Here is a 13,681-nt window from a genome sequence, read left to right on the forward strand (position 1 = left end):
TCTGAAAGTTATTCGATCGATTGTGTAACTGGTTCGATCGAATGGGTTAACAGATTCGATCGATTGAGTGTATGGTTTGATCGAACGGGTTCTGACAGTCGAATAAGACAGTGATCGAATGGACGGATCGAATGTGTGACTTATTCGATCAACTGGAGACTGGTTCGATCGAATGAACGAATCTGGTTCGATCGAATGAACTTGGAGTATTTCTAGGCGGGAAAAACTGATTCGGTCCAAGTTCAAACTGGTTCGATCGAATAGGAGGGCTATTCGATCGAATGAGTTCCAAAAATAGACTGGTTCGATCGGAAAATCTGGAAATTCCAAAATTAGGAGATTTTGACGGATTTTCGAATTTTGAACCACAAACACGAATCTTAGAAGATCAAGGAGCAAAGTAAGATCAAAATGAGACTTTTAACACAAAAACAGATGAACACCAACCAAAAAACGGATCAAACACACCAAAAACACGAAGAACACGAAGAACGCGAAGAACGTTCTTGACGAAACTCGAACTTTTAACACACTTTTCCAAGATCAAAACAACAAAATATGACAATTTTAACAGTTTTTGACAAGAACACGACGAACACTAAGATCAAAAACACCAAAAATTCGGAATTTTCCGGCAAAAATAACGATTTTCGCGAGAAAAACACGAATTTCACCACGAATCTAACGTGAATCAAGAACCAAAGGCTCTGATGCCACTTTGTCGGACCGGTGCGGGACACGGTTTCCCAACGATTCACGGGGCAACGTGTTAGAGTGCGGAATCCTCTAACACGGCGATTCGGTGGTGATCAACAACGCGCGGTAACGATTCCTAAGACGGTTTGACACCTAGGGACGGAGGAAAGGACCGACACGTGAAGAACGGGCAGAGAGTATTTCAGCAGAGTGGTGGTTCGTGACTGTGTGTAGAATGTGTGCTCTGTTGTGAAATTTCCTAAGTTTCGTTTATATATCGAAAACTGGTTCGATCGAATGAGTCTCTCATTCGATCGAACGAGACCTGGTTCGATCGAATCAGTCACTGATTCGATCGAATCAGTTTCTTTTGACATTTTCAGTCCGTTAACTTAGTTTCACGATCGTTATCTTCATATCGAACCATCCTGATAGAACTGGGGACATACACATGACATTTCATGTCCTAACATGAATATCGACTTTTAGTCACACATGGGGTCTGGGAGATTTGCCCCACTTCGGCTTAAATGTGTGGCTAAAAGGTCTTTGACCATGTTTGAAAACCTTCCAGAATGTTTTGGCCACACATATTATTCTTCATGTGACCATTCTATACCTACTCAGGTACTTTTCGCCACACTTTGAAAAAAACTGTGACAAAAACTAGCCACATTATAAAAACGTGTGGCGAAATGTGACCTACAGTCATAGTTTGTTTGATCTTTGATACATGTGACCAAAAACAAATGCATTAGCCACAAACTGTGACATTTAACTAGCCACATGTTTTAATAATGTGGCCAAATGGGACAAACGACTACTGTATTGATAAGAGATGTGTCTAAAAGGTAAAATATATAGCTACTTATATTACGTTGTATGACCTAATGTCATATTTTCTAGCCACATTTTAATAAAGTGGCGAAATATGACGAACAACCATTGTATTTATTAGTAATATGGCTAAAACGCTTAAAATATATGGCCACTTATACGTATTGTGTGACCAAAGAGTAGTTTACTTTTATTTTTCCTAAGTTTTTTATTGTCACGGATACACTTATTATGTGTGGCTATAAGTGATAAATGGTCACACTTAAATATTTTTAAGTGTGTCCAAATGTAATTAATAGCCACTTATACGAGGTTGTGTGACAAAAGAGTATCTTAGTTTTGCTTTTTATAAGTTTTTTATTGACACAGATACACTTATTATGTGTGGCTATAAGTGAGAAGTGGTCACACTTAAATATTTTTAAGTGTGTCGAAATGTAATTAATGGTCACTTATAAGAGGTTGTGTGACCAAAGAGTATTTTTAGTTTTATTTTTTATAAGTTTTTTATTGTCACAGATACACTTATTATGTGTGTCTATAAGTGAGAAATGGTCACAATTAAATATTTTTAATTGTGTCTAAATGTAATTAATGGCCAATTATACGAGGTTGTGTGACCAAAGAGTATCTTAGTTTTATTTTTCTAAGTTTTTTATTGTCACAGATACACTTATTATGTGTGGCTATAAGTGATAAATGGTCACACTAAAATATTTTTAAGCGTGTCCAAACGTAATTAATGGCCACATGTTGATTTGACGAGTGGCGACGTCATCATTTCCTTTACAGTTTCTTGTGCCGCCAATTTCAAATTGTCAGGGAGATGTACCGCTGGGTTCCGATGGTGTTTAAATACCAGTCACAATCCACAATCACGTTCTTCTGATTTATTTCCGATAATGGCTTCAACATGGATCGTACGTAAACCGGGTACTCATGCCCCCATCTATTACGACCCTACATTTTTCACCATTCTTTTCCACTTTTCTTCTGGCGCCGTCCGGAAGAATCAAAGGGTGAGGTTTGTGGACTATGTCTACCCTCAAACCTTCACGTACCAACAACTTAACCGAATGGTTAGGTGGCTTGGGTACACCACTGCTGACTATTTCAGCATTGATATGGTAGTCCCGGGAATCGAGGTGGCGCACATTGAATTGAACGACTTGGAGGACTTCAAGGTTGTGTCCCTTTATGGGGCATTCCATACTCTGGTGAACCTTCGCCCCTAAAGGCTTAAGGACTCCACCTACACATCGGATGTCATGTACGAGAGGATCATGCCCTCTCATACTCCAGAAGAGAATCCGGATGTAGATTCAAGTACGGAATCTGATGGTAGGACTCCAGAAGCTGAGAATCCGATGGATATCGATGTAGATTCAGATATGGAATCGGATGCTAGGAGTTAGTTTTATATAATTTGGTTTTCTATATTAATGTAAATGTTATTATTGTAAATGTTATTATATTTTGGTATTAATATGTTATGTGAATGTTATTATTGTAAATGTTATTATTAACTGTAAATGTTATTATTATATTTTGGTTTAAGCGGTAAGTAAAGCGTATTGGATGTAGTTTTTTTTAGTTAACTTTAAAATAAATGTTAGTGTGATTGAATAACAAAATAGACCTAAAATTTAATTTTTGGTAGTTGAGATAGTAATTTAATGTAGTTAAGTTGATTTGTAGCTTATCTAGTAAGATATAGTTTATTTAAAGCGTACTACTAGCGTGATATATATTTCCAAGATATAGTAGCTTGTGAGCGTTTCCAAAGCGTGTGGAAACCATTTTGATAGGTAGTATACAGTTATACACTCAACAACCAACTATAAAACAACATAGACTTTAACGACTGCAATAAAAGTGGTGGCTGAAATTTATTAGGCTTTAATATATATATGTTATGTGAATTCCAAACTTGGCCAAGCAGAAAAAATCTATGGTTTCCACAGATCTTAAACTTCCCAAAGATCTTAAATTTTGATAAAATCCATTCCAAAACTCAATGCCATCACCAAATCTTAAATTAGGTTACTGGTGATGGCATTAAGTTTGGAAGGGGTTTTTCAAAACTGAATTTTATTTGTACAAAGGCTTCTTCAAAGTCTAAGACCCACAAATGCTTTGGTTAAAGATCTGAGTATGGAAGGTACAATTTTGGTATGCAGGTTAGTGAAAAGAAGGGCATAATGGTCTTTTTTTATAAACTGAGTTGATAATGTTTTGCAGGAAACCAACTGTTAAAAAGTATGTTGAAACATAACCAAATAGAGGTTGTGCAAGAACAAAACCATCAAACGAGAAATGATGTCTGTCACCCATGGCCGGTTTGGGCGGTTTCGCGGTTTCCAACCGAACCATGAACACCCTAGACAACATGATGCATTTTTGAGCTTTCTTTGTATTAATGTAACTTTGACATAGCACGAGTCATTTATGAGTGTAATAACTTTATTGATCTTACTATGATACACTACAAGTCAATTGTGACTTTTATCGATGTAACATGATGTATGTTTGAACTTGACACCAATTGACCAAAATAGCCAGAAGATGAAATGAACTCAACAAACCGGCCTGTATAAGTAGTAATAGTATTAAAAACAACCAATATTTCTTTAGTTTGAATTAATAAGTACAAAGTAAAGAATGGTGATATCATGTATCACAACTAAATTTAAACATATATTTACATCTAACTAGCCGAACGAACACAACTACTGGGTCAACAACCCCGACATCGGTGTCAATCTCCATTACGAATAGTTGTAGGCTTTTTCCCGGGACTCCAGTAATCATCTGGGGACTCATTACGAAGCAGTTGATTTGGTTGTACAAGTGGCAATGTATTACCCTCATGAGGGAAAGTTACCGTACTAAATTCCTCATGGACCTCGTTATACGAATGCCTATAATTCTTGGTTGGAGTCATGAGGACAACATGCTTTTTTCTATCGAGCTGATCTTGAACATAAAACACCTGGTGTGCTAGCGAGGCCAATATGAACGGATCATCCTTGTGGCCAAATTTGTTTAGGTCGACCGACGTGTAACCAAGAATATCATGTTTGACATGTTTACGGTCAACCCATTGGCACATGAAGACCGGAATTCTTTTAGTATGATGATCTAGGACCCATATCTCTTGCAAAACCCCAAAATAAAAGTTTTGTCCATAGGTCACCACGTCTTTTTTGATGTGCATGTCATCCGCCTCTACTCCAACCCCGCTGTTCTGGTAAACTCTACCATCATGAGATATTGTATGAAATTCAAAACCGTTGATGTCGTATGAGTTGTATTTGTTAACGTTGCGGTGTGCTCTGTGTGCAATCCACTTTACGGTTTCTGATATAGAACCTGGGGAGCCCGCTAGCTCTCTTTCAACCTGAATTTCATTACAAGGATTAGCTCTCTCTATAAAAGATTTTTAAAAATTATAGAAGACTTAATAAATTGATCTACCTTGTCGCGTAACCATTCACCAAACTTTAAAGTATGCTCCTTCTCCAGCAATGCTTGTCGTTTACCAGACATTTGGTTTTTCAAAGAGGTCTTGTGTTGTCTGCAAGTAGGAGTATAATATATTGTGAATTGATATATATATATTTATATGGGTGCAGTTACTGTACGCTAATACCTTAACGTATGGTATATTCTGAACTAATATATATATATGGGTGCGCTTGCAGAGCGTTTAAGTTTTCTGAGCGTTTTAGGTTTTTTCCTTTGTTTTTTTTGCCTTTGATCGTCTAGCGTATCTACCATACGTTAAGGCATTAGCGTACAGTAACTGCACCCTATATATATATATTTATATATAATTTAGAGTATATATGTTAGTAATACTTACTCGATATACGGCGCTATTTCGGACGTATTTTGCAGCACATAGAAATGTGCTCTCTTGAAGAGATCAGGAGAAACTTCAATTGATTTAGCGCATGTGACATGAATTGTCTCCCCATATCATCATTCTTATCATGTGGAATACCAACAGTACTCTTGATGTTTTTTTGGTATTCGCTCAGAAACTCAATTGTTTCTTCCGCAATGTTCTCCTCAGCAATGCACCCTTCTGGATAAGTTTTGTTTCGCAAATGCCCTTTTGATAACCTTCATACACCTTTCAAAGGGATACGTCCAACAAAAGCATGGTGGCCCACATAATTTTGTCTTTCTGACAAGGTGCACGGTTAAGTGAACCATGACATCAAAAAATGATGGAGGAAAGTACTTCTCCAGCAGGAACAGTGTAACTATTTGCTCTTCCTGCATCTTATCAAGCTCTTCTACAATGATTTCTTTGCTACAAATTGACTTGAAAAAAAAACAAAGCCTGATTATAGCATTTCTCATTGGTTCTGGCATGATGGACCGTATTGCAAGGGGCAGAAACTGTTGCACAAGCATGTGATAATCATGTGATTTAAGGCCTTGTAGCTTCCTTTCTTTAAGATTCACCAAACTAGAGAAGTTAGAAAAATACCCTAGTGGAGCCTTCAGTTTATACAATGTTTCAAGAAACATGTCTTTTTCTTGTGCTGATAATGTGAATCATGCTGCAGGCAGTTCTGTATTGTTGCCTTTTGCTTTCGGTTTCAACTCCTTTTTAATCCCTATAAACTCCAAATCCTTTCTAGCTACCAATCCGTCTTTTGTCCTACCGGGAATGTTCAGCAACATTTCGACAATACTTTCTGCCACATTTTTTTCAACATGCATCAAATCAATACAATGTTGGACAGGTAAATACTTCCAATAGCTGATCCGTTGGTACCATATGTTGAACTTTTTCCAATATGGTGCGGCGTTGTGTTATCCCTTTTTCTCTTACTCCCACTTAGTGATTCAGATCCCTTTCCCCATTCATTGTTAATGTTGTTGACCTCGTCGTATATCTCTTCCCCTATCATAGGCTCTTCAGCGGTTCTCATCTCCTCTTTTCCGTTGAATGTCTTTGTTTGTGTTCTGAAAGGGTGGTCATGTGATAAATACCTTCTGTGGGCAGCATAACTCTGCTTCTTTGTGTGATAAAGTCGAACACACTACACAACCTTTGAATCCATTGTAAGGGCAACCACATAGTGTACCAAGAGCAGGGTAATCGTTAATCGTCCATAACACAACTGAACGTAGTGTAAACATTTCTTGTTTATATGCATCATATGTTGGCTCCCCGACCTCAAATAAAGATGCTAGATCGTCAATTAAAGGCTGTAAAAACACATCAATATTGTTTCCTGACACTCCGGATATTAATAAGGAAAGCATGATGAACTTTCTTTTCATACATATCCAAGGTGGAAGGTTGTAAATGACTGCTAAAATAGGCCAGACACTGTGGTTTCTGTTGCCTCTATGTACGCCGACCCCATCAGTGCAAATCCCTAGACGAAGATTTCTTGGATCGCTTCCGATGGTATCGGAGTACCTGTCATCTATGGCTTTTCATGCTGGTGAATCTGATGGGTGGCGTAGAACACCAGGTTTATTGGTACTCGTGGCGTGCCATGTTAAATTTTCTGCTGTGGTCTTTGATTGAAAGAGGCGCTTGAATCGCGGAATAATGGGAAAGTACCACAGTACCTTAGCGGGCTTGTTTATGTAAGTTTTGTTAGCCTTCTCATCCACCTTCCACCTTGACTTGTTACAAACTGGACATGCTTCCAAATCCTTATAATCCTTATAGTAAATAATGTAGTCGTTGATACACAGATGTACCTTTTCGTATCCTGAGCACATTGCCTTCATTATCCTTTTGCCCTCATACATATTATTTACCATTTCGTTATCTGCAGGTAGCATCTTTTTCAACAATTTCAGAAGTTCATCAACGAACTTATGAGATACCCTGTGCTTGCTCTTCAAGTTGAGTAGTTGTACTAATGCAGAAAACTTGGTGAAGTCAGGACATCCTTCCTACAGGGGCTTCTCAACGTCATTAAGTAGTTCTGGAAACTGTTAATACTTCTTGTCACCTTTGAAATTGTCTTATGTAGCATTTACCATTTCTACTGTTTCACAGACATCTGTCGGAATGTTGGTGTCAACAAGCCCAGTATTATTATCATAATTAGTTGGAATGCAGGTGCAGGCAAACCCAGTATTATTAACATAATTCGTTGGAATGTTGGTGTCGGTTCTCCATGTTTTATCCAAGTAGTATAATTCTTATCAATTCCAAACCTGTACAAGTGGTGTTCTACATCGTCTACACTAAGAGATACGTGGTTCACACAACGAACACATGGACATGAAATAGAAATTGGTGGTGATTTCTCCTTGCAATTACGAACTGCAAAATCTAGAAATGCCTTAACACCATCTTTATATGTTTTACTGCACCTGTCTCCTACTGACATCCAAGACTTATCCATCTTCCAATTGGTGGTGATTTCTCCTTGCAATTACGAATTTTTTTATTAACTGTTTCATCAACGATATATATATATATATACACTAATTAATGTCAATAAATGTAACTGACATTTTATTATGTATGACACTAAAAGCAAAAATATTTGGTACTCACCTGAGATTAATGAAGCTGTTTGGTAGGAATTAATTGATGAGAGTTCAATAAATACACTAGCAGATCATTTATTAGGGTTTGATGAGATTGTGAGATTTTATTTGGTCAATACTAATTGATTTGGGAGTCTTCCAGAAGATAAGTCGATTAATTGGCGGGTAAAAATGAAAATTTTAAATATCGACATTTCGTTATATAAATATTAGAAGAGGTTCTATTACGTTCTCAGGGTGTAGCTCAAACGGTTGAGGCGCTTGTGATTAAACATAGATTCAAATATCGCGGGTTCGAAACTTAGTAGGGGACATATTTTTATTAATTTTTTTTATAATAACCTCTTTTATTATTTTTTTAAAATAACCTCTTTTTTAATGAAATAAATACACTATGATTTTGAAAACACTCAAACTAAACTACTCATTAAAAGGCCTTTAAATCCGTTCAGAAACATAAAAATACATCATAATAGCTGGTCTAAAATCATAACAAAGTTTCTTAGCTTTTAATTACAAAACTAATTAAAAGCCCTAAAAACAACAAGAAGCAAATAAAATAAAATATCTTCACTTTTTTTTCTGATTCAATCAGTTTAGCTACACTCCTTGCAAGTTGATCCTCTAATGACTTATTTGCCCTTATCAAGATAGGAATTATGTTTGTACATCTTGTGCAAACATCAGAGCTTGTGGACGAAACACAATCAGACCATGTAAATAAATCACATTTTTTGCCCCAAGTTAAAAAATATAGAGTTTAGGGTCAACAATTGTAGATGAATTCCAACTTAATTTGCAATTTCACTTACCTGAGATGCACAATTGTAGTACCTCCGACCTGGATTTTTGGTGGTCCTTGATGTTCTTAGAATGGCTTCTTGACCATAAAAACAATAAACCTGAGATCGATTGTTACTGGATGTTGTGGTCCGCAATGAGATATCTTCCATGGATGTTGTGGTTTTTTTAAGTGTTTTATTTTAGTGTTTATGGGGGTGAAAAAGGAGTTTTTATTGAAAACAAAACTAGATATATATGTATATATATATAGGAGGGTTTAGAAAGGAGTTGTTCTACACAAGCGTGTTACTAGAGTATTAGGATATTTATATGTCTTTGTACATTAGCGTGTTACAAGCGTAATAGAGTCGTTTGAACAAATATATAACATATTTTAACCTAATCGATTACAAAGTGTTTTTTGTTTTATTTTTAGATTTAACAAAGTGTTGTTTACGATTTAATATGCGTATCACAAGTGTTTTTAACAAAGAAAGAGATAGCCATTAGATGATCCATAAAACATGCTAAAAAAGCATTTTAAGATAATCCATATATTTACCATTCATCAAAAGATGACATACAAAAAGTACCATTAATTACAATGCATCACAAAAAAACCAAAAAGAGAGAAGCTAACATCACCATCACTCCTCCCTGTCCACAATCTCCTTCCCCAAGCGTAGTTACGGTGTCAACCAGAGTCCCACACACTGAGTCGTAGCATGCAAACTGTTGTTTCAGATAATCAACAGCCTATGCCTTAAACTCAGTGTCTGGTTCAAACAACATGAGTTTACATGAGTCGAGGGTCTTTGATTTTTCAAATGAGAGTCTAGCCCTAATCTCTTCGATTGTCTTCAACAAAGTGTCGTCTTTCTCTTTCTCAAGATTCATCCTTGCTTTCACCATGTTCTTCACGGTTTTGTCAGAAGAATACATTTTTATTATCTTTATGAAAATGTTAGTGTGATTGAGTAACAAATTAGACAGGTGAGTATATATAGAGTATTTATTTAATTTTCAGTAGTTGAATCAGTAATTTAATGGAGTTAAGTTTGATCTAGTAAGATATAGCTTAACTTTAATGTAGGTTATCATTACCTAAATATTTTTCCAAGATTTTTGACAGTTTAGTATAATTGTGAGTGATTTCCCAAATTAATTCTGACAGGTGATATAAACACATGAGACAAGTTTGTGCGTTTCCCAAGCGTGGGATACCCTTTTGTTTTTTTATTACAGAGTTACTATTCGTCCGTGAGCGTTTCCCAAGCGTGGGACACACTTTTGTTTTGTCTTTGAGCCTTTTGGTTATATATACCTACACCACATTTGTGAAACTCATATACCTACATGATTTTTAATTATTTGTTTTAGTTAATAATGGATTGCTCGTCATCATCCACAGCCTACAAGGATGTACTCAGGAGGCAAATTAAGGATCAAATCGAGGCAGATAAAGCTTGTTGGGAAACTCTTACTGAAGAATTTGTAAATACTAGCAACAACTTGAATGCCAGGGACGTCATTGCAAAAGTTCTTACTCGAATGCCCGCTAGTACTATCCGAGATCTTGCTGTTTTGTTTATGGTTAATGTAGGACAGAGAGAGCTTGACCAGTTAAAACTTTTGGGCAAGGAAATTCTTGAACTGAATTGCTCAATGGAATTGAAGTTGAAGTTTCTTATGTCACTCAGAGATTAGTATGTGATGGTGTTTCATGAGTATTTATGATGTAGTGGTGGTGTGTTTATATGTGTGTCACTCAGAGATTAGTAGTAATAAAATTTATATGTTTGTGATGGTGTATTTATATGTGTGTTTTGGTAATAATAAAATTTTTATGTTTGTGTTAAAACATTGATTCAACATGTAACTATTATCTTAAAGTACATTACAAAGTGGTAATGTACATAGCATAACATAACAAGTATCTTAAAGTACATAGCAGTCAGTTTTGAAATCTTTCAAATTTGTTGTTGCCTTTTCTTAAGTTCACCAATCAAATCCTCTTAGGTTAAACGAGTATCGTTATTTTCATGGAATAGCAGTGCCTTCTTGATAAGAGTATTTCTGTGTTGGTTTACATACGAGAGGAGGATTTTGCACAAATACTTTGACCTCAACCTTTTTAGTTGGTTCTGTTGTTTAGGGCCTTCCTTTTTGAAATTACACCCCCATGGTCTCTTCCCATCATATGTCTCCATGTGTCTCATAGCAAAAATACCACAATCTATTCATTATTTCTTGTTCTCCATGTCATCTTCAATCTACTGATTGTTGCTACTTGGATTTGCTAAGCAATGGGGTGTTTAATTGTTTTAAGATACATGCAAAAGACGTTTTTCTAAACAAAATAGAAAGCAATTTAAGTATTTTGACAATTTTATAACAGGTATGTATGTGTTTTGGGTTAAAGGTATATATGTTTACCAGTATATCTGGAGTCTTTCCGTATCTTTCTTCAAAATTCTCTCTAATTGCTTTTGATTTATCTTCTAAGCTTTTAAACTTTGCATCAGTTGGTATTTCTTGATTTGCACTGTTGTCAAGTAATTCTATCACTCCTGTTTGAAGATTGAAGGTAACCACAAAGAAATGTTCGTGTTGTAGTATTGGCACGAGCACTATAGCAACCTCCTTGAGTGATTTGATTCCAAAAATTGCCATTTGTTTTTCGATGTTGTCTGAAAACACATCCAGTCTTTCTTTCTATGTGTAACCCCTTGACTCAACATAATGGTCACTTGTCTGTATAATAATTAAAATGCAGATGATTAAAGAGTTTATTAAGCGTTTTCTAATAGTACAAACAAAATAGATTAATTTGTTCCAGCAGAGTGCTTGAAGCAAAGAATCTGAACGGTGATGCTGTAGATTTGTTCTTTTCTTCATAGTTCATTAGTTCAGTGAATGCATCCATTGCATTAGTGGTTATATAAATGCCAGGACAGTAGCTTTCAAAGATCACCTTGAACGAGTCCGTGTGAGTGGACTTGTAGACCTCCTCCCAAATGTCTTCAAGACAAAAAAATATATACTCTGAAATTATTTCTTCATCTTCTGTGACACTAGCGGATACGTCAATCTCTCTCAGAAGATATGAAGATTTCAGTGTAATGAGGTTATCACTTGTTGACAATCCGGTGTCAACTGTTAAACATAAAACAACTCATTTTAAATTTGACTAAAAATAATTGTAACTATAATTAAATACCTTCAACCCCTTTTGTTTTTTATTTATAATTGTTGGCAATCAAAGTCACAAAACTGCTTTTGTATTAAAGGGATTAAACCACCACACTTATACAAGACACTTTAGCCACCTATTTATACTAAAACATTACAACATAAAATCTGCATAATCTTAAAACAACCTGCATAAGTAGTTGCAAGTTATAACCTTATCTTCCTAGATATGCTAACCTCCATTATTTTAAGTTATCCTAATATAATTGTTTACACAAAACATCATTTTACTTAATCACTGTATTAACAATAATTAAATACCCTCTTTAGCCCACTCAACCACTGTATTAACAATTTATCAATATCTACGCATGAGACATTGTTTTGTTGACCTGCATCATTTTTTTCGACAGCCACTGGATCACCAACACCAACATCTGAATCAACTGCTTCACAAAGATGTAATAAGTTTAAAATAACAGCATATGCGTTTTATGAGCGTTTTAATTATACTTATAATTAATTTAGCCCAAATACCTTTTTGAGCAGCCACTGGACCACCAACACCAACATCTGAATCAACTGCATCACACAGATGTAATAAGTTTAAAATAACAGCATAAGCGTTTTATAAGCGTTTTAATTATAATTATAATTAATTTAGCCCAAATACCTTTTAGAGCAGCCACTGGACCACCAACACCAACATCTGAATCTTGTGTTTTAGGGACCACATTATTAGTGAAACTGTTTTCCCATTCACAACATCTAGCAAAGATATTGTGATTTGATGGATGTCTATCCTTTCCTTGGCGGACCAACTCGTTGATCTCTGAGCAAATTTTATCAAATGTGTTCAACTTTTTATCTATTGCGTTATTCGAAGAATGTAAAAAGAAAATATAGTTATTGTTAATTCAAAAACATTTTCAATTTATCCCAACCAGTTGTAATGGAGTTAAATAATAGTCAACATGCACGATAGGCATTTGCAAACTTAAAGGTGAATAAACGCTTACATAATCATCCAAATCTTGTTCAGCTGTTTGATTGACATTATCTGTTTCAATAGCAGCAGCAGCCGCAGCAGCAGTCTCATCATGTCCCTTCCCGAAAGCACTAACTGTCATAGCAGTATCAGCAACAGCCGCATCAGAAGTCTCATCAAGTCCCTTCCCGGCAGCAGTAACGGTCATAGAAGCAGGAGCAGCAGCCGCATCAATCCTCTTCCCGTCAACACTAAATGTTACAGCAGCAGCAGCAACCTCAGTAGCATCTTCTTCTAAGGAAGGACCATTATTCTCCAAGTATTTTTTCATCTTATTAAGAGTAGTTGTTGTGATGTAGTTGACTACAGGCGTTGTGACGGGAGTCCCAAATGGACCATATTTTTTCTGGTATTCATGCATGTAGAGCATCACAAGGAAGGTGATCAGACCGTTGTATTGAGCGTTGATATCTCTCCATTCTTCCTTTGTCATTTTCAAGTTTTCAATAAGATAGCTGCACCCGTCCATATTTGGAATATCCAAGGTTTTATCAATTGCGGCGATGAATCGTTGATTGACTGTTGTTGATTTTGTCACAAATCCTATACAGGTGTTGAAAAACACAAGGAAATTAATCTTAAACA

The 13,681-nt window shown here is 35.9% G+C and overlaps 1 protein-coding gene across 1 annotated transcript in view; it reads right to left on the reverse strand.

The window, feature by feature from the left end:
- The window catches only part of LOC143561118 (zinc finger BED domain-containing protein RICESLEEPER 2-like), a 31,835-nt gene extending 18,591 nt beyond the window's left edge, over positions 1-13,244 (reverse strand). Inside the window, exon 1 of the mRNA XM_077049257.1 lies at positions 13,104-13,244. Within this exon, the coding sequence (XP_076905372.1) occupies positions 13,104-13,244 (141 nt within the window). The remainder of the gene's footprint in view (positions 1-13,103) is intronic.
- Positions 13,245-13,681: the final 437 nt, after the last annotated feature.

This window comes from Bidens hawaiensis, unplaced genomic scaffold (assembly GCF_021521415.1).
Source record: "Bidens hawaiensis isolate Kalapana, Puna unplaced genomic scaffold, B.hawaiensis_p1.1 tig00020553_1, whole genome shotgun sequence".
Taxonomy (NCBI): Eukaryota; Viridiplantae; Streptophyta; class Magnoliopsida; order Asterales; family Asteraceae; genus Bidens; species Bidens hawaiensis.